This window comes from Zophobas morio, unplaced genomic scaffold (assembly GCF_036711695.1).
Source record: "Zophobas morio isolate AGI-343-1 ecotype UQ-CSIRO unplaced genomic scaffold, CSIRO_AGI_Zmor_V1 ptg000041l, whole genome shotgun sequence".
In the NCBI taxonomy this organism is placed as follows: Eukaryota; Metazoa; Arthropoda; class Insecta; order Coleoptera; family Tenebrionidae; genus Zophobas; species Zophobas morio.
The window spans coordinates 309831-332029 of NW_026972146.1; the positions used below are offsets into that span (position 1 = coordinate 309831).

The following is a 22199-nucleotide window of genomic DNA, read 5'->3' on the forward strand; positions in this document are numbered from 1 at the left end:
TTTAAACAACGTGATAAAAACATATTTTTAATTTTTCATAAAGAAATAAGGATTTTTTGGTTAAGCTTCGACCCCTCGACTCACGACGAATAAAAAAGTTCATCACAATGGAGATAGGGCGGGTGGGCGGGGCTACATTTGATCTTTTTCTCTTAGTATATGCAGACTTATTTCGGCAACAAGAACCTGTAAACATGTTTTAAATGATAAATATTAGGGAAATATCGATTTTGCAATTACGCTCCGCCCCTCGATGTGACAACTAATGAAAAACTCATCGCGGTTGAGATCGAGATGGATGGGTGGGGCTTCTCTTTTGATTTTCTTTGTATAACACGATTACTTAAAAACGCATTTCACATGGTAATTTCTCGTAGAAAAATAACGATTTTATAACTAAGTTCCACCCCTCGGCTTACGACTAATAAAAAAATCATCGGAATTGAGACAGGGTGGGTGGGTGGGGTTTACATTTTTTCTTTTTTTTTCTTAATATTCATAGCCATCTTTTCGTAACAAGAAACTTAAATCATGGTTAAAATGGTTTTTGTAAGGAAATATGGAATTGAGGAAACGAAAAATTGAAAAATTTCACATTGAAAAATGAAAGTTTATGAAATAAAACCATTGAAAAACCGGGAAAATATGAAACGAAACACAGCAAATCGAAAAATTGAAAACAAGAGAAACTGAACAATCGAAAAACTGAAAAATTTAAAACGAAAATTCGAAGAGTTGTAAAATTGATTCTGAAAAAGCTAAAAACTGTCGAAAAATTGCAAAAATGAAGCGAATAAAAAACTGAAACACAAAATTGCAAATCGAAAAATTGAAAGGTCAAATAAATGAAAAAGATTTTAAATCCAGTAATTCAATAATGAAATAATTCAAAAAAAGTAAAATTAAAAAAGTTAAATGGGTATTATAAAAGTCATGTAACTGAAAATCCTAAAGTAGAAAAAATGAAAAATTAAAATGTCTAAAAGTTGAAAAATTGAAAAATTGAAAACCGAAGAATAGAAAATCCAAAAACTAAAATCGAAAAGTTGTAAAAATGAGGCGAATACAAACCCAAAAATTTGAAAAATCGAAAAATTGGAAAACTGAAAAATCGAATAAATGAAAAAGATTCAAAATCCAGAAATTGAAAAAAGCATTGAAAAATCATGGAACTGAAAAATCTAAAATTGAAAAATTAAAAAATCTACCTAAAAGTTCAAAATTCAAAAATTAAAAATCGAAAAATGCAAAATCCAAAAATTCAACAATTGAAGAGTCGGAACATTGAGAAATCAAAAAATATTGTAAAAATGAAGCATATAAAAACCGAAACGCAAAATTGTAAACATGGTAATTTCTCGTAGAAAAATAAGGATTTTACAATTAAGCTCCGCCCCTCGGCTTATGACTAATAAAAAAATTCATCAGAATTGAGATAGGGTGAGTGGGCGGGGTTTATACTTTGCCTTTCTTTTTCTTAATATTCATAGCCATCTTTTCATAACAAGCACTTTCACAACAACTTAAAACATGATTAAAATGGTTTTTGCAAAGAAATATGGATTTGAGGAAACGAAAAATTGAAAAATTTTACATTAAAAAAAGAACTTTTATGAAATAAGACCGTTGAAAAACCTAGAAAATACGAAACGAAAAACTGCAAACCGAAAAACTGCAAACCGAAAAACTGCAAACCGAAAAACTGAAAACGAGAAAAATTGAAAAATCGAAAAACTGAAAAATTTAAAACGAAAATTCAAAGAGTTGTAAAATTGGAGAAACAAACTAAAATGAAAAATTGAAAAATCGAAAAATTGAAGAAATTGAAACTGAAAAAGCTAAAAACTGCCGAAAAATTGCAAAAATGAAGCGAATAAAAAACTGAAACACAAAATTGCAAATCGAAAATTTGAAGAATCGAAAAATCGAAAAATTGAAAGGTCAAATAAATGAAAAAGTTTTTAAATCCAGTAATTCAAAAATGAAATAATTCTAAAAAAGTAAAATTGAAAAAGTGAAGCGGGTATTATAAAAATCATGCAACTGAAAATCCTAAAGTTGAAAAAATGAAGAATTAAAATGTCTGAAAGTTGAAAAGTCGAAAAATTGAAAACCGAAAAATACAAAATCCAAAAACTAAAATCGAAAAATCTGAAAACTAAAAAATCGAATACATGAAAAAGTTTTAATATCCAGTAATTGAAAAAACATTGAAAATTCATGGAACTGAAAAATTAAAAAATGCACCTAAAAGTTGAAAATTCGAAAAATTGAAAATCGAAAAATGCAAAATCCGAAAATTCAACAATTGAAGAATCGGAACATTGAAAAATCAAAAAATAGTGTAAAAATGAAGCAAATAAAAACCGAAACGCAAAATTGCAAACATGGTAATTTCTCGTAGAAAAATAAGGATTTTACAATTAAGCTCCGCCCCTGAGCTTATGACGAATAAAAAAATTCATCAGAATTGAGATAGGGTGGGTGGGCGGGGTTTATACTTTGCCTTCTTTTTCTTAATATTCATAGCCATCTTTTCATAACAAGAAACTTAAAACATGGTTAAAATGGTTTTTGCAAAGAAATATGGAATTGAGAAAACGAAAAATTGAAAAATTTCACATTGAAAAAATAAAGTTTATGAAATAAGACCATTGAAAAACCGAGAAAATATGAAACGAAAAACAGCAAATCGAAAAATTGAAAACAAGAAAAATTGAAATATCGAGAAACTGAAAAATTGAAAAGTCAAATAAATAAAAAAGTTTTTAACTCCAGTAATTCAAAAATGAAATAATTCTAAAAAGTAAAATTGAAAAAGTGAAATATTATAAAAATCCTGGAACTGAAAATCCCAAAGCAGAAAAAATGAAAAATTAAAAAGTCTAAAAGTTGAAAAATCGAAAAATTGAAAACCGAAAAATACTAAATCCAAAAACTGAAAAATTAAAGAATCGAAAACTTGAAAAATCGAAAAATTGAAAACCGAAAAATACAAAATACTAAAACTAAAATCGAAAAATTGTAAAAATGAAGCGAATAAAAACCCAATAATTTGAAAATATGAAAAAGTGAAGAATCGGAAAACTGAAAAATCGCAGAAATAAAAAAGTTTTAAAATACAGTAACTGAAAAAAGCATTAAAAAATCATGGAACTGAAAAATCTAAAATTGAAAAAATTAAAAATTAAAAAAATACCTAAAAGTTGAAAAATCTAAAAATTGTAAATTTAAAAATGCAAAATCCAAAAATTCAAAAATTGAAGAATCAGAACATTGAAAAATCGAAAAATAGTATAAATGAAGCAAATAAAATCCGAGATGCAAAATTGCAAATCGAAAATTTAAAAAATTGAAAAATTGAATAATCGAATGAATGAAAAACTTTTAAAATCGATGTTTAAAATGGTAAATTTGTATAGAGAAATATCCATTTTGCAATTACGCTCCGCCCCTCGGTTTGACAACTAATGAAAAACTCATCACGGTTGAGATCGAGATGGATGGGTGGGGCTTCTCTTTTGATTTTCTTTGTATAACACGATTACTTAAAAACGCATTTCACATGGTAATTTCTCGTAGAAAAATAACGATTTTATAACTAAGTTCCACCCCTCGGCTTACGACGAATAAAAAAATCATCGAAATTGAGACAGGGTGGGTGGGTGGGGTTTACATTTTTTCTTTTTTTTTCTTAATATTCATAGCCATCTTTTCATAACAAGAAACTTAAAACATGGTTAAAATGATTTTTGCAAGAAAATATGGATTTTGCAATTATGGGGCGAACCCTATTGCAAAATCAATATTTCCTTATACAAATTTTCCATTTTAAACATGTTTTAGGTTTCATATTGCGAAAAGAAGTCTACACATATTAAAACAAAAAGGAAAAATGTAAGCCCGCCCACCCACCCTATCTCAATTGTGATGATTTTTTTAATTCGCCGTGAACCAAGGGGGCGGGGCTTAACTGCAAAATACTTGTTTCTTTACAAGAAAAATTAAAAACATGTTTTTGAGTATCGTGTTGTTCAAAGAATACGATGTATATTAAGAAAAAAAAGGCAAAATATAACCCCCCCCCAACTCAATTGTGATGATTTTTTTTTATTCTTTGAAACTCAAAACACGTTTAAAATTGCAGACTAGTATTAAATGTGAAGGTTACTTAAATTGCTGTCAATTTTCCCGCTATTTTTTGTAGAAGTTCAGTTTCAATCATTATTATTATTAAAAGAGCAGACACAAAAAATGCTTCTTCATTTCAGACCGACGTAAATCCGGAATTAATTTTTTCGAATTGGAAACGCCATCGACGTCCATTAATAATAGAACCCTCGATCTCATTAAGTCAGACAAAGGAAGCGTATGCCCTTAATTCTTTTTCTCTTGGAAGTTTCAAAGAATCTCAATCTGTTTACAAAATACTGAATTTGTTGAAACAATCGATTTCGCCCCAAGTCTTACCCATTCAATTAACGTAAAAAATCCGCACTGCACTCAACGACTGCATCAATCTCTCCACTTTATTAAAAACGAAACCGCACAGTGTAACTCGGCGTCTCGTGCAAATTTGAAGAATCCCGATTAAGCGAAGGGTTAAATTATTCATTAAATTGAGACCTTTATTTACAAAATTCATGACGCTCGGCTCCGCCGAAGACCGCATCACAATATAAAATTTTCAAAGTCGCTGAAAGAATGGCAAGGTCAGATTGAGCTTTTCGGGGAAATTGTGTACACAACGGGCTCGGACGGGGGAATTCATACGTGAGCTTTACTGCTAAAGCGGCAAATTTACCGGAAAGCGTTATTTGTACAAGCCGGTAAGATAATGGAGTGTGTTTAATTTTGTGATGCAGCTGCACATGATGCGAGAGCTTTAACGAGAACAAAAGTCTGGATGTTGACTGTGTTTCATAAATTAATTCGGAACGTGCAGTGTCAACAAAACTGTTGTGCGAAATTTGGCTTTTCTTGCTTTTGTAGCGGGAAAGTTTTGGCGTGTGGGGGAAAAATCCGGGAATTGGAGCTTTGTGCTTAGGAAAGAATTTCTAAATTAGATGGTCGGTTCGAACTCGTAATCGATCTAAAGTTTTGCCTGAATTTTTTTTAAGGGACGGTGCGTCAACAATACAAAATAGTCTTAAATTTATTTTTCCCGGTGGATCCTTCAGTTTTATGAATTTTACTCCCTAAAGGCACTTTGCTGTTTTCTCGACGTTTCATGACCTCTAGAGTACGAAAAAAGTGGTCCCCCGATTCCGTCTGTCTGTATGTCTGTCGTCTGCATCAACTTTTATTAGACACATAATCTGCGAAACTACTGGGCCGATTGTTGTCAATTTTGTTTTAAATGTTATAATTATAACTTAAGATACTTATTTATGCATTTGTGATCTATGAATTCAGAAAAAAGTCAAAATTACATAACAACAACTGCGAAACCAAATTCTTTGAAATCTTTCAAACGTTTTAAAGTTATCGTAATATCGTATGGGAAACGTTAATTAAAATTTATTCGTTTATCCTCTCCTCGCTTTTGAAATTTTTTTTATATCACAATTTTTAGTCTTTTCATTTTCTTTCATTTGTCAATTGTTTCATTTTTCAATTTTTCGGTTTCGTATTTGAAAAAATGAAAAATTAAAAAATCTAATAGTTGAAAAATCCAAAAATTGAAAAACTGAAGAATCGAAATGTAATAAAAATGGAAAAATTGAAAGATCGAATAAAAAAAAGTTTTGAAATCCAGTAATCCAAAAATGGAACAATTCTAAAAAATAAAATTGAAAAAGTGAAATACTTATTTAAAAATTATTATTAATAGTTCATATTTAAAGTGAAACCTTTTAACACTGCAAATCAAAAAAAAAAAATTGAAAAATCATGGAACTGTGAAAAATCTAAAAATGAAAAAATGAAAAATTAAAAAAATTAAAAGTTGAAAAATGAATCCGCGTTGAGGTTGATTATATTTACTTATTTTTGCTCGGTTTTACCATTTTTTTGACATCACAATTTTTAGTTTTTTCATTTTCTTTTATTTTTCAATTTTTCCATTTTTCGATGTTTCGGTTTCGTAATTTTTCGTTTTTTCGACTTTAATTTTTTCAGTTTTTCAGTTTCACGACTTCCAAATTTTTCAATTTTTCATTTCCTCTATTTTTCAAGTTCTTTTTTATTTTTCATTTCCTATATTTTAAATCAGTTTTTCAACTTCTCTTTTCTTTTATTTTTCTCATGTTTTTGATTTTCTAGTTACAATCCTTGATTTTTCAATTCCTTTATTCTTCAATCTTTCGATTTTACAACATATATTTGGTAGTTTCGACTTGGCACTTTTTCGATTTTCAAGTTTCTCAATTTTTAGTGTTGATTTTTGATTTTGAATTTATTAAATTTTTTAAGTTCTTCACTGCCAGTTTTTAGACTTTTTAAAGCTTTCACTTTTTCTTTTATTCATTTTGATTTTTCAGTTTTGCAATTTTCCAATTTTTAAATTTTTTTCCCTCGAAAAGTTGAAAAATGGGAAAATTAAAAATCAAAAAACTTAAAAATAAGAAATAAATAAATGAAAATCGAATAAGTCAAGAAACGAAAGATTGAAAAACTTAAAAATCGAAAAAAACTATTGAATCGAAAATTTGGAAAGAAGGAAAAAGGAATCGAATCAAAAAGTTGGAAAATCGAAAAATTGTACAGTCGAAAAATTATCCAATCATCAAAATTGTAAAATCCAAAATCTGTAAGAATCGAATACCGAAAAATTGAAAATTAAAGATCGAGAAACTGAAAAATTAAAAATCGAAAAATTGAAAAATCCAGTAAATGAAGCAGTTCTAAAATCTATTATCTAAAAAAGGAAAAATTCTAAAATCGTTAAATTGAATAAGTGAAAAATGTTTAAAATTACAATTATTGTTACATATTTAAAAAGAAAATTAGAAAATGCAAAGAAAAATTGAAGAAACGGAAAATTGAAAAATTCAAAAATTGAAAAATATCACATTGAAAAAAGAAATTTTATGAAATAAACCACTGAAAAACTGAAAAATTTAAAACGAAAATTGAAGAAACAAAAAAAATGAAAAAAAGAAAAATCCAAAAATTGAAGAAATTGATATTGAAAAAGCAAAAAACTGTACTGGAACATCAAAAAATCGAAAAATTATAAAAACGAAGCGAATAAAAACCGAAACACAAAATTGCAAATGGAAAATTTAAAGAATTGAAAAATTGAAAAGTTGAATAAATGAAAAAGTTTTTAAATCCAGTAAGTCAAAAATGAAATAATTCTAAAAAAGTAAAATTGAAAAAGTGAAATATTGTAGAAATCATGGAACTGAAAAACCTAAAATAACAAACATGAAGAATTAAAAAATCTGAAAGTTGAAAAATCGAAAAATTCAATACTGGAAAATGCAAAATCCAAAAACTAAATTCGAAAAATTGTAAAAATGAAGCAAATAAAAACCCAAAATTTTTAAAAATTCAAAAAAAAGAAGAAGTTTTAAAATCCACTATTGAAAAAACACTGAAAAATCTAAAATTGAAAAATTGAAAACCCAAAAATGCAAAATCCAAAAATTAATAAATTGAAGAATCGGAACATTGAAAAATCAAAAAATAGTAAAAATAAAGCACATAAAACACCGAAATGCAACATTTCAAATCGAAAAATTTAAAAATCAAATAAATGAAAAAGTTTTTAAAATCCTGTAATGCCAAAATGAAATATTTCCAAAAAACTACAATTGAATAAGTGAAATATAAAAATTATGGAACTGTAAAACCTAATATTGAAAAAGTAAAAAATTAAAAAATCTAAAATTTGGAAAATTGTAAACCGAAAAATGCAAAATCCAAAAATTGAAAAATTGGAGAATCCAAACATTGAAAAATCGAAAAATTGTAAACATGGCGCAAATAAAAACCGAAAAAAATTGAAAATCGAAAATTTGAAAAATTAAAAAATTGAAGAATCGAAAAGTTGAAAAACCGAAAAATTGAAAACCGAAAAAGGCAAAATCCAAAAACTGAAAATTTGAAAAATTGAAGGATCGGAATACCGAAAAATTGAAAAATTGTAAAAAATAAAGCAAAAAACCCGAAAATTTGAAAAATTCAAAAAGTGAAGAATCGAAGAACTGAAAAATCGAATAAATGAAAAGGTTTTAAAATCCAGTAATTGAAAAAAAAACACTGAAAAATCAAGAAACTGAAAATTCTACAATTGAAAAAATGAACAATTAAAAAATGTAAAGGTTGATAAATCGAAAAATTGAAAACCAAAAAATGCAAAATCCAAAACTTTGTAAAATTAAAAAATTGAAATATAAAAATTATGGAACTGTAAAACCTAAGATTGAAAAAATAAAAAATCAAAAAATCTAAAATTTGGAAAATTGTAAACCGAATGCAAAATCCAAAAATTGAAAAATTGGAGAATCCAAACATTGAAAAATCGAAAAATTGTAAACATGGAGCAAATAAAAACCGAAAAAATTGAAAATCGAAAATTTGAAAAATTAAAAAATTGAAGAATCGAAAAGTGGAAAAACCGAAAAATTGAAAACCAAAAAATGCAAAATCCAAAAATTTGTAAAATTAAAAAATTGAAATATAAAAATTATGGAACTGTAAAACCTAAGATTGAAAAAATAAAAAATTAAAAAATCTAAAATTTGGAAAATTGTAAACCGAAAAATGCAAAATCCAAAAATTGAAAACTTGGAGAATCCAAACATTGAAAAATCGAAAAATTGTAAACATGGAGCAAATTAAAACCGAAAAAAATTGAAAATGGAAAATTTGAAAAATTAAAAAATTGAAGAATCGAAGAACTGAAAAATCGAATAAATGAAAAGGTTTTAAAATCCAGTAATTAAAAAGAACACTGAAAAGTCATGGAAATGAAAAATTTAAAATTTAAAAAATAAACAATTAAAAAATGTAAGAGTTGAAAAATTGAAAACCGAAAAATGCTAAATTCCAAAAATTCAAACATTGATGAATCAGAACATTGAAACAGCGAAAAAAAGTAAAAATAAAGCAAATAAAAACCGAAATCCAAAATTGCAAATCAAAAATTTGAAAAATTGGAAAAATGAAGAAACGAAAAATTGAAAAATCGAATAAATGAAAGTTTTAAAAACCAATAATCGAAAAATGGAACCATTCTGAAAAAATAAAATTTAAAAAGTGAAATATTTCAAAAGTAATTAATTCATATTTAAAGTGAAAACTTTTACCATTGTAAATTGAAAATTGAAGAAATGAACAACTGAAAAATCTAAAATTGAAAAAATGAAAAATAAAAAATCTGAAAGTTGAAAAATCAAAACATTGAAAACCGAAAAATGCAAAATCCAAAAATTAAAAAGTTGAAAAAGTGAAGAATCGGAACATGGAAAAATCGAAAATTGTAAAAATGAAGTAGATTAAAAACTAAAAAGCAAAATTTCAAATCGAAAATTTCAAAAATTGAAAAGATAAGAATCGGAAAATTGAAAATCGAACAAATGAAAAAATTTAAAAATTCAGTAATTCAAAAATGAAATAATTAAAAAAAAATTCAAAAAGTGAAATATAAAAATCATGGAACTGAAAAACCTAAAATTGAAAAAATGAAAAATAAAAAAATCTAAAAGTTAAAAAATCGAAAAATTGTAAAAATGAAGCAAATAAAAACCCGAAAATTTAAAAAATTGAAAATGTGAAGAATCGAAAAACGGAAAAATCGGATAAATGAACAAATTTTAAAATACACTAATTGAAAAAAACTCTGAAAAATCATGGAACTGAAAAATTTAATTTATTGAAAAAATGAAAAATTTAAAAATTTAAAACCTGAAAAAGCGAAAAATTAAAAACCAAAAAATGCAGAATTCAAAAATGGGAACATTGAAAAATCGAAAAATAGTAAAAAATTACGCAAATAAAAACCGAAATGTGAAATTGTAAATCGAAAAATTGAAAAATTGTAAAATTGTAGGATCGGAAAATTAAAAATCGAATAAATGAAAAATTTTTAAAATCCAGTAATCCAAAAATGGAACAATTCTAAAAAAATCAACTTGAGAAGTAAAATATCTTAAAAATTGTTATTATTATTTCATATGTAAAGTAAAAACTATTGACACTGCAAGTCAGAAATTGAAGAAACAAAAATTGAAAAATCATGGAACTGTAAAAAAATCTAAAATTGAAGAAATGAAAAATTAAAATCTCAAACAGTTGAAAAATCGAAAAATTCAAAAATTTCACACTGAAAAAAAAAATTAAAAAATCAGAACGTTGAAAAACTGAAAAACTGAAAAAAAAGTTAAAAACCTAAACGGAAAATTGCAAATCGACAATTTGAAGAACTGAAAAATGCAAAAAAATTTAAAATGAAAACTAAAAAAATTGCAGATCAAACACTGAAGGAACAAAAAAGTGAAGAATCATGTTTCTGAAAATTCTAAAATTGAGAAAAACGAGAATTGGAAAGAATCGAAAAGTTGAAAAAATTTAAAAATTTAGATTGCAAGAGCATTGCAGAACATTGAAAAACCAAAAAATTTTAAAAATAAGGAAAATAAAAAGCCCAACCAAAAATTGCAATCCGAAAAATTGGATACATGAAAAACTGAAAAATCGAAAAATTACAAAATTAAAAAAATACATCTAAAAGTTGGAAAATAGAAGAAACAAAAATAATTATAAAATCAAAATATTGAAAAATCGAATATATATGTAAAAAAATAAAAAAAATTACAAAATTCAATACTTGGAAAACTGAAAAATTTGAGCTTAAAAAGTCGAAAAATTTCAAATCGAATAAATAAATGAATGAAAATTTAATCACAAAAGAAAAATCGTAAACAATTTTTATACTTTTTCAAACAAGCGAGATTTGTTGGGTTACACTTCAGGAGCGACAAGTTTTTACAGTCTAATACCACACTAATAACACCAATTTCCCCCATTCCCGACTTTCTCCCAACAATTATGAATATTCGTACACGAATCTGCATGAAAGTTTCGAAAATAAAACAAAACCATCCTGTTCATACCCGTAACCCATCCCCGGGCCAGCGCTGAAAATTCATACACGAACCTCTTTTAAATTGCTAATCTCGTCACATTACTAGAGAAATGATTTGCGCAAGCACCGTTACAATAACGAAATTTCGACTCGTTAAATTATTTACAAAATTCGCCCCCGAAGTCGGAATAAGCGCAACCTTTGTGCTCATTATTCCTCTTATTTAAATGTAAATTGGCGAAAGCTCAGTTGTTTCGTTTTTTCCAGATCGACGATGTGGTAGTCATGAAGTCAGCGTTATTGTATCCGTATGACAGCTACGTCGGGAGGGGGTACTGCAGGATATTGAGCCCACGTCACGCCGCTGTCACGGCAGCTATTTACACATTAGTGAGTATTTACCATATATCAACAAAGTTAAATGCTTGTAGAGTAAGAGGATTAGGTGTGTATCTCCGGGATTGCGGATAATTGTTTTTACATAATGACTAGGAAAGTTCGGACCGTTAAGTGCCGGGAGATCTAAAGCGATGATTGGCACTTAGTATGGAAATGTATTCTGGGCTCGTGGACAGTGGTTATTAAAAAAAGGTGTACGTGAATGTTTATCGATTGGTATTAAAATGATGGAAACGAGGAGGACCGTGGTCGGTTTAAGACTGTTGTTACTGTTCTAGGAAAATATTATTCGAAACTTTAGTTCTTTGACCACAGGGGTCTAAAAAAGATCGGGATAAGAGGATAAACATTTGTTCTTTTAAGCCCAACTTGCAATTTTCTTTTCCGGGAAAGGTTACAATCACTACTATGTTTAGCCGTATATTTAGACCTAAGTAAACTAGATTCGTAATAAAAATTGAAAATACTGAAAATTCGGACCCTGTATTTCGAAATTCGGTTGAATCAATTTGAGGACTTCACTAATTTTCGATTTCGCTGACTTTCTTGAAATTTCCCGATTTGAACTTAAGAATTCAAACTTTCCAAATTTTATGTTGTAATCTCCACCTACTCGTCCTAAATTGAAGCTTTGTTAATTGAAATTTTAACTACTTATCTCCAAATTTAGACTCAAAATTTTTACTTAATTTTTGAATATTTATTCGAAACTTTAGCTTATCACCACGGAATTTTGGGTTAATTATGCTGAATTTGTATTTATCTATTGACCTTTTAATTTTTAATAATCTTGTGAGTTTGACTTAAGTAAAAGTAAATTGCGGGTAATTAATTAAACATTTTTTTTATTATTTCAAAATTCTGACGCAATTCAATTTCAGACATAAGAATTCGATTTTTTTTTATTACATTGTCTTGACTTAGTTGACTTGAAATTTCACCGTAAATAACTTACAGTTCTAATTTGCGGCTTATGAATTTACAATTTTGCTCTTTTTATTTTGTAATTTCCATTTACTCTGTCCTAAATAGAGATCCAATTAATTGAAATTTTGACTTAATTAAGTATTAACTGGAAATATCAGCTTATCATTCATAATTAAATCCAATTAAATTAATTAAATATTTTCCATTATTATTTTAAAATTCTGAGGTAATTCGAAATTTTCTTTTATTAGATTGTCTTGACTTAATTAAGTTAAAATTGCGCCGTAATTAGCTTAAAATTGTGCCTTGTTATCCTTAAATCTCCATCCATTATCGGAAAATTTTAAGGTGATTAACTCCAAATTTTGACTTTGTAAAACTAAAAATTTTGCTATCTCGAAATTTCCTAATTTACAACTAACGAATTCAGAATTTTCCCTTTTTATTTTGTAATTTCCACCTAAGTAGTTCGAAATTGACTCTTATTTAATAGAAATGTTAACTAAATATCCCCAAATTTATATTCAAAATTTTTACCTACGTAAGTAATTTCAGTTTAATTATTCGAAATTTAAGTATAATCCAGAAATTTTGCGTTAATAAGTTCGAATTTTTTACTTTTCCATCCGGCTTTCAATTAGTTATCGTGCAAATTCGACTTAATTAAGTATAATTTGCATTTAATTAATGACATATTTCCCTTTGTTAGTTCCCAGTTCGGACGTAATTAAACTTTAGAACGAATTCGAAAATTTTCTTTACTATATTGTATTGATTTAATTTATTCGAAATTTCACCGTAATTTACTTAGAATTATCATTCTCTCTCATTCTACCATTTATCACTCTCTCTCATTCTCTCATTTATCACCCTCTCTCTCATTCCCTCATTTATCACCCTCTCCTTCATTCTCCCATTTATCACTCTCTCTCTCTCATTCTCCCATTTATCACTCTCTCTTTCATTCTCCCATTTATCACTCTCTCTCATTCTCCAATTTATCAATCTCTATCATTCTCTCATTTAACACCCTCTCTGTCATTCTCTCATTTATCACTCTCTCTCATTCTCCCATTAATCACTCTCTCACTCATTCTCCCATTTATCACTTCCTCTCTCTCACTCTCTCATTTATCACCCTTTCTCTCATTCTCCAATTTATCACTCTCTCTCTCATTCTCTCATTTATCACCCTCTCTCTCATTCTGCCATTTATCACTCTCTCTCATTCTCCCATTTATCACTCTCTCTCATTCTCTCATTTATCACCCTTTCTCTCATTCTCGCATTTATCACTCCTTCTCTCATTCTCCCATTTATCACTCTCTCATTCTCCCATTTATCATTCTCTCTCATTTTCCCATTTATAACTCACCCTCTTTCTCTTATTTATCACCCTCTCTCTCTCATTCTCTCATTTATCACTCTCTCTTATTCTCTCATTTATCACCCTCTCTCTCATTCTCCCATTTATCACTCTCTCTCTCATTCTCTCATTTATCACCCTTTCTCTCATTTTCCAATTTATCACTCTCTCTCTCTCATTCTCCCATTTATCATTTCTCTCTCATTCTCCCATTTATGACTCTCTCTTTCATTTTCCCATTTATCACTCTCTCTTCGTTATTTCCCAATTCTGACGTAATTAAATTTTAGACGTACGAATTCGAAAATTTTCTTTATTATATTGTATTGCATGATTTAATTTATCCGAAATTTCACCCTAATTTACTTAAAATATTATTTTCTCTCATTCTCCCATTTATCACTCTCTCTTTCATTCTCCCATTTATCACTCTCTCTCATTCTCCCATTTATAACTCTCTCTCTTTCTCTTATTTAACACCCTCTCTCTCATTCTCCCATTTATCACTCTCTCTCATTCTCTAATTTATCACTCTCTCTCTCATTCTCCCATTTATCACTCTCTCTCTCATTCTCTCATTTATCACTCTCTCTCTCATTTTTTCATTTATCACCCTTTCTCTCATTTTCCCATTTAGCACTCTCTCTCTCTCTCATTGTCTCATGTATCACTCTCTCTTTCATTCTCCCATTTATCACTCTCTCTTTCATTTTCCCATTTATCACTCTCTCTTCATTATTTCCCAATTCTGACGTAATTAAATTTTAGACGTACGAATTCGAAAATTTTCTTTATTATATTGTATTGATTCAATTTATCCGAAATTTCACCGTAATTTGCTTAGAATATAATTTTCTCTCATTCTCCCATTTATCACTCTCTCTCATTCTCCCATTTATCACTCTCTCTTTCATTCTCCCATTTATCACTCCCTCATTCTCTCATTTATCACCCTCTCTCTCATTCTCCCATTTATCACTCTCGCTCATTCTCCCATTTATCACTCTCTCTCATTCTCTCGTTTATCACCCTCTCTCTCATTCTCGCATTTATCACTCTCTCTCATTCTCCCATTTATCACCCTCTCTCTCTTATTCTCCCATTTATCACTCTCGCTCATTCTCCCATTTATCACCCTCTGTCTCATTCTCCCATTTATCACTCTCTCTCATTCTCCCATTTATCACCCTCTCCTCTCATTTTCCATTTATCACTCTCCGATTTTTCAATTTTTTTCGGATTTTATTTTCTTTATTTTCACAATTTCTCGATTTTATTATTTGTTTGTTCAGTTTCAAGTGTTTCCATTTTTCGTTTCAGTTTTTTGATTTGTAATTTTTCAATTATTCATTCTATTTTGTTTCTTCAATTCTTCGAGTTTTCATTTTTAAATGTTTCAGTTTTTCAATTTTAAAATTTTTGGATGTTTCAATTTTTAGATTTTGCATTTTTTTTATTTTTTCACATTTTCGAGTTTTGAGTTTTTCGATTTTTGAACTTTTAGATTTAGGTCCTCAATTTTTCGATTTGCCATTTTTCGTTTCGGTTTTTTATTTTGTTTATTTTTTCAATTTTTGGGTTTTCAATGATCTGATTTTACAATTTTTCTTTTTCTACTGTGAAGTTTTATAATTTTTGGGTTTACAATTTTTCGATTTTTCAACTTCCAGGTTTTCTTATTTTTCTTTATTTAATTTTTGTTTTGTAATTTTTCTAATTTTCATTTTAAATAATTCTGTAATGATTATAACAATTTTAAAAAAATCACTTTTTCAATTTTACGATTTTTGATTTTTCAGTTTTTCGATTCTTTAATTTTTATTTCTTATTTTTTTAAATTTATTTATATTTACAATTTTCGATGTTTTAATGTTCCGATTTTATAATTTTTTGTTTCTCCAATTTCAAACCTTTCCAATTTGTCGTTTCAATTTTCGATTTGCTATTTTTCAATTTTTCTTTTTTTGTTTCTTAATTTTTAGGACATGCAATCATTGAGTTTTCAATTTAAAATTTCTCAGGTTTTCGATTTTCCCACTTTTGGATGTTTCAATATTTAGATTTTGGAATTTTTCGACTTGCAATTTCACGACTTTTCAATGTTTTGATTTTTCAATTTTTAATTTTTTCTATTTTACTGTTTGCAATTTTTTGTTTCGGTTCTTTGTTTTCTTTATTTTCACAATTTTTTGACTATATAATGTGGTTTTTCAGTTTCAACTGTTTCAATTTTTCGTTACAATTTTTTGATTTACAATTTTTCAATTTTTCATTTGGCTTTTTTTTATATTTTCTATTTTTCAGTTTTCCAATATGATGTTATTATATATTATTATTGGTTTTTTTTTAATTGTGAAATTTTACAATTTTGGATCATTTCCGCTTTCATTTCTTCGATAACTCCAATGGTTCTTCCAGAATCGTCCTTTGAAATATATAGAAATATGGAAAATACGACCAATTTTTGGCCAATTTTCAACAAAATTTTCGAAATTTCACTAAATATATTTTCTTGTAGATTTCGGGCCGCAGAAGTCATTTCCGCTTTCATTTCTTCGATAACTATGGTTCTTCCAGAATCGTACTTTGAAATATATAAAAATATCCAAAATTTTTGACCAATTTTCAACAAAATTTTCGAAATTTTACTAAATACATTTTTTTGTAGATTTCGGGCCGTAGAAGCCATTTCCACTTTCATTTTTTCGATAACTCCAATGATTCTTCCAGAACCGTCCTTTGAAATATATAAAAATATGCAAAATACGACCAATTTTCGGCCAATTTTCAACAAAATTTTCGAACTTTCCACTAAATACATCTTCTTGTACATTTCTGGTCGTAGAAGTAATTTCCGCTTTCATTTTTTCGAAAACTCCAGTGGTTTTTCCAGAATCGTCCTTTGAAATATATAAAAATATCCAAAATTTTTGACCAATTTTCAACAAAATTTTCGAAATTTCACTAAATACATTTTTCTGTATTTTTCGGGCCGCAGAAGTCATTTCCGTTTTCATTTCTTCGATAAATCCAATGGTTCTTCCAGAATCGTCCTTTCAAATATATAAAATTCTCTCATTCTCCCAATTATCAGTCTCTCTTATTCTCTCATTTATCACCCTCTCTCTCATTTTCTCATTTATCACTCTCTCTCTCTCTCATTCTCCCATTCATCACTGTATCTTTCATTCTCTCATTTAACACTCTTTCTCATTCTCCCATTTATCACTCTCATTCTCTCATTTATCACCCTCTCCCTCATTCTCTCATTTATCACCCTCTCTCTCACTCTCCCATTTATCACTCTCTCTCATTCTCCCATTTATCACTCTCTCTCATTCTCCAATTTATCACTCTTTCTCTCATTCTCTCATTTATCACCCTCTCTCTCATTCTCCTAGTTATCACTCTCTCTCTCTCATTCTCCCATTTATCACACTCTCTCATTCTCTCATTTATCACCCTTTCTCTCATTCTCCTAGTTATCACTCTCTCTCTCTCGTTCTCCCATTTATCACACTTTCTCATTCTCCCATTTATCACTCTCTCTCTCAGTTTCCCATTTATCACTCTCTCTCATTCTCCCATTTATCACTCTCTGATTCTCCCATTTATCACTCTCTCTCATTCTCCCTTTCCGCTCTCATTTCTTCGATAACTCCAATGGTTGTTCCAGAATCGAACTTTGAATTATAAACTGAAACTGAAACTAAAACTGAAACTTCATTAGTGTGATGAACTTAGAATTCTGACTTTGTTATACTAAATATTTTGTTCACTAATTGAGGCTTAGTTATTTGAAATTTTAACCAATTACCTTCCAAATTTGGAGTAAAAATTTTGACCTACGTAATATTTGAGTATCAGTTCGAAATTTCAAATTATCATCAAGAAATTTTGGGTTATTAGGTTGAATTTCTACTATCTTTCTGGATTTCAATTTATTATCATAAAATTTCGACTTGATTAAGTGTAATTTGTGCGTGATTAATTAAATATTTCTTCCTGTTATTTCAAAATTCAGACGTAATTAAACGTTAGTCTTAGGAATTCGAAATGTTCCGTTATTATGACTTGAATTAATTAAGTCGAAAATTTACTGTAATTAACTTCTAGTTGCGATATTTTATCGATCCACTGTCATGAAATTGTAGTCTAATTAACTCCAAATTTTGACTAATTTAAAATTTTTTACGAAATTTAATTATTTTTTGTAATTTTGATTCAATTAAATTTAAATTAGGGATAATTAATTAAATAGTTTCTTTTTTCATTTCAAACTTTTGACGAAATTACCTTTAAATTATTATTATTAATATGTTATAAAACCAGAGACTAGCAAAGCTCCTATTATAAATTCAAATTTGTTAAACCAGCCTGAAGACGGCACTGTGTACCGACCGAAACACGTGCACAGTTGTTAAAAATAACGTTCTAATTATACCTACGCCTTTGCGACACTTTAATAAATCCAATACATCATTGATGCGTTTCTCGTCTATTTTAAACTTTGTAGCTTCGACAGCACAATTTTTGCATTAAATTTAGATGCTCAGCTTGACATCAAAGCTTCATCACATAAATATTTGACGCTTTCATCTCACGTTTTACTTTTTGTATTTATTAAAGCATCACCAGGTCATACATCCGACATTTCTGCAATCGCCGTCACAATCTCCGTAAAATTCCCACCCCCTGAAAATGTTTTTTTAAACCCGCGTTGAAAATCACGGCAGCCCGCCGTAAAATCCGACATTTAAAATAATTCTATAAATCTCCAAATTAATCCCCAGCGCTCGTGGTGCATAAAATTCACATTAAATGAGCGCGGAGTTGCATAATAATCCTTAAATTCTCAAGAATGTTAAATTTATCTCTGTTTAGCGCCGTTTTTTCCCCGTGACTCCGGTTTAATCAAGCCGCGAATCCGCCAAAAGCAATTAAAATAGTCGAGTTTTATTTTCTGTCATCGGCCGTGGGTTGGCAACGGGTTTTTAATAAAGGGCGAATGGAGTGTATGTGACGCGCCATTTATGTAAACAGCAAACTTTTTCGCTCAAGAGAACTCATAAAAGTTGTCTTCTTTTTATTGCAGAACATTTCCATCCTCGTGGTTTTACTATACAGCTGGAGGATAAGTGTAAATATTAAGAAGTATTCCAGTTTAGAAGACGTGTATTATGGTAAGTTGTGCTGTTTTGCATTTTACGATTCGGGGGCAAGAAATCGGCCGTTTGCGTGAAATATTCATACCGTCCTTAAGAAGCTATTTTTCAGCGAGAACATCGCCCGAATTCAATTGCCCCATTTTTCAGGGGTGAAAAATGCCCCAACTAAGGCTTCTGTCATAGCAGCTTTTCATTTCCTAAACAAACGACCGGCCAGCGAGTCTTCGACCAATCGGGGGTTATTTCGCGCGGAACGCCCCTGCGTAACTAACACTTTATGCCCACGATTTTCATCCAGCGGTCCATAATGTGAGTATCTCATACCTCACATGATGGAGCATTAAATCGATGCGTCAACACTACCATAAAAGCCACTTTTTGCCCATAAATCGAACGCTGGCGTTATTAGCGGCGACAAATTTCCCCAGAATTACAAATGCGGAGAACATTTTTCATAACATAATTGACACATGCAGGCGTCTAAGCTGACACGAAGTTATGTGTGGGAATTACTCAAGTTTTTGTGCTGTCTGGACTAGGATATGTGGGGCGGATTGATTTCATTCGACATGAATGCGACGTACTTTCATTTGTTTTAGATTTTACCTGCTATCAAATCCGCCCGTTGTATGATTTTTCAAATCCTCACTGAAATTAGAAATAATAACAGTAATGTATCAGTATTAATGGTTTTATTTCAGCAGCCAAATTTATAAATATTTGATATTTTGATTTTTTTTTAACTGAAAATGTCGAAAATTTTGGTCTTGGCCTATCAAAAGATATGTTTTTTGGAGTTTTTGTGGACTTCTAGGCAAAAGCTAATTTTTTCGATAGTTTCATGAAACTTTTAAGTTTTTTCCGTGCATTTTAGAAAATCATCCAACGACATTTTTTGGTTGTTTTTGACTTCAGAATAATATATTTTTTTAAATTCCATCAATATTTTCAGAATCACCAAAATCAAATATGATCAATTAAGGATTAATTTAAAACTTCATTTTGAAACTGGAAATTTCGAAAATCTTGGCCAGGGTCCATCAAAAGTTATGTTTTTTGAACCCGCTCGTGGGTATCTAAATTCTAGAATTTTTTATAGACTTTTAGGCAACTTTGCCAAAAGACAAATTTTTCAATAGCTCTATGAAATTTTTTATTTTTTCCGGGTACTTTACAAAATTACCCAAAGACATTTTTTGGTTATTTTGACTTCCAGAAGAAATATTTTCAGCAACATTTCTTCGAAAATTCCAATCGCTTTTTCAGAATCCTCAAAATAAAATTTGGTAATTTATGGAATAATTTAAAAACTTGATATTGAAACTGAAAATTTCGAAAATCTTGAGCAGGGCCCATCGAAGGTTATGTTTTTCGAATTAGCTTGTCGATATCTATATCGCAGAATTTTTTCTGGAATTTTGCCATAAAGTCAATTTTTCAATATATTTATAAATTTTTGATTTTTTTCGGATCAATTTCGAAAATTACCCTGACTTTTTTTTCTTGGTTTTGACTTCCAGCAGTTAACTTCGGCCATATATTTCTTCGTAAATTCAAACCAGTTTTCCAGAATCCTCAAAATGACATGTGGCCATTTTTGGGAAAATTTAAAAATTTGATTTTGAAACTAAATTGTTCTATAGGTTTGATCTAGAATCATCAAAGGCTATGTTTTTCGAATCAGGTCTTCGATATCTAAGTATAATCCGAATTTTTTGTTAATAATTGAGCAACTTAGTCAAAAGCTCAAATTTCAATAGTTTTGTGAAACAATAAAAATAACTTATGAATAAAAAAATTCACCACAGTTGAGAGAGGGTGGGTGGGTGGGGCTTATATTTGACCTTTTTTTCTTAATGTATGCAGTCTTCTTTTCACAATAAGAAACCTAAAACATGTTTAAAATAGGAAATATGGATTTTGCGATTAGGCTCCGCCCCCTCTGTCTGAAAACGAATGAAAAATTCATCATGATTGAAATCCAAACGGATGGGTGGGGCTTATCTTTTGGTACTGAAGAATATGTTTCATATGGTAATTCTTGTAGAAAAATATGGATTTTGAAATTAAGTTGCGTCCCCCTGGCTCACGTCGCACAATTGTGTTTCTATTTTTTCGGTTTTGTTGATTTTTTTAATTTCAAATTTTTCAGTATAACTTCGATTTTTCGATTTTGCATTATTTTGGTTTCCCAGTTGTTGGATTTTTTAGTTTCTCGATCTTTTGACATTTCTATTTCTCAATGTGTCAGTTTTTGAATTTTTCGATAGTTCGATTTCTCGCTTTTTGTACTTTTCCCTTTCCCAATTTTTCGTCATTTCACTTGTAGAATTTTTCAATCTCTCGTTTTTTCAGTTTGTCGATTCTTCCTATATTTAAACTGATTACTCATTTTTTTTTGTCGATTTTTCGATATTTCAGTCTTTTAATGTTTCGGTATTTATGTATTTTATATTATATCTTTGGAATTTTTCACTCTTTTTATTCTTAAATTTTTCGATTTTTCAATTTCTCGATTTTCCATGTTTCGAGTCTTCAATTTTTCGATATTTCACTGTTGGCATCGCTTTTATGAAATTTTTTATCTTTTCTAAGCCATTTCGACAATTACCCAGACATTTTTTTGTTCTGGATATTTTCGGCGACATTTCTTTGAGATTCCAATCACGTTTCCAGAATTACTAAAATGAAACATTTCCATTTTTGAGATATTTTGAAAATTTGATTTTAAATTAGAAAATTTTGAAAATCTTAATCTGAACGATAGATCCCAGAATTTTTTGTAGACTTTATACTGCTTTGCCAAAAGCTCTTTTTTTTCAATACTATCATAAAATTTTTGATTTTTTTTCAGCAACATTTCTCTGAAAATTCCAGGACTGTTCCAGAATCACCAAAATGTGACATGACCCTTTTTGGAGTTCTTAATAATAAAATTTTTATTTTTAAATTGAAAATTTCGACAATCTTTATCTGGACGCATCAATGTAACTCTAGTATTTTTTGTGGAATTTTTATGTAACTTTGGCAGAAGCCAATTTTTTCAATACTTTTATGCAATTTTTGATTTTTTCCGAGCACTTTAGAAACTTACCCAAAGAAGTTTTTCGGTGATTTTGACTTCCAGAAAGAATTTTTGGGTAACATTTTTTCGAAAATTTCAACTACTTTTTCAGAATTCTCAAAATGAGATTTGGTCATTTATGGAATAATTAAAAAATCTGATTTTGAAACTAAAATTTCAAAAATCTCGATCAAAGGTTGTGATTTCCAATCAGTTTGTCATCTATAGCCCAAAATTTTT

The 22199-nt window shown here is 28.8% G+C and overlaps 1 protein-coding gene across 3 annotated transcripts in view; it reads left to right on the plus strand.

Moving 5' to 3' along the window:
* Positions 1 to 22199, plus strand: part of LOC135140866 (uncharacterized) — a 198138-nt gene that overhangs the window by 99100 nt on the left and 76839 nt on the right. For all 3 annotated transcript variants that reach the window (XM_064071591.1, XM_064071590.1, XM_064071592.1), the window contains exons 2-3: positions 11303 to 11425; positions 18823 to 18910. In XM_064071591.1, the coding sequence (XP_063927661.1) occupies positions 11321 to 11425; positions 18823 to 18910 (193 nt within the window). In that variant the 5' untranslated portion in view covers positions 11303 to 11320. The remainder of the gene's footprint in view (positions 1 to 11302; positions 11426 to 18822; positions 18911 to 22199) is intronic.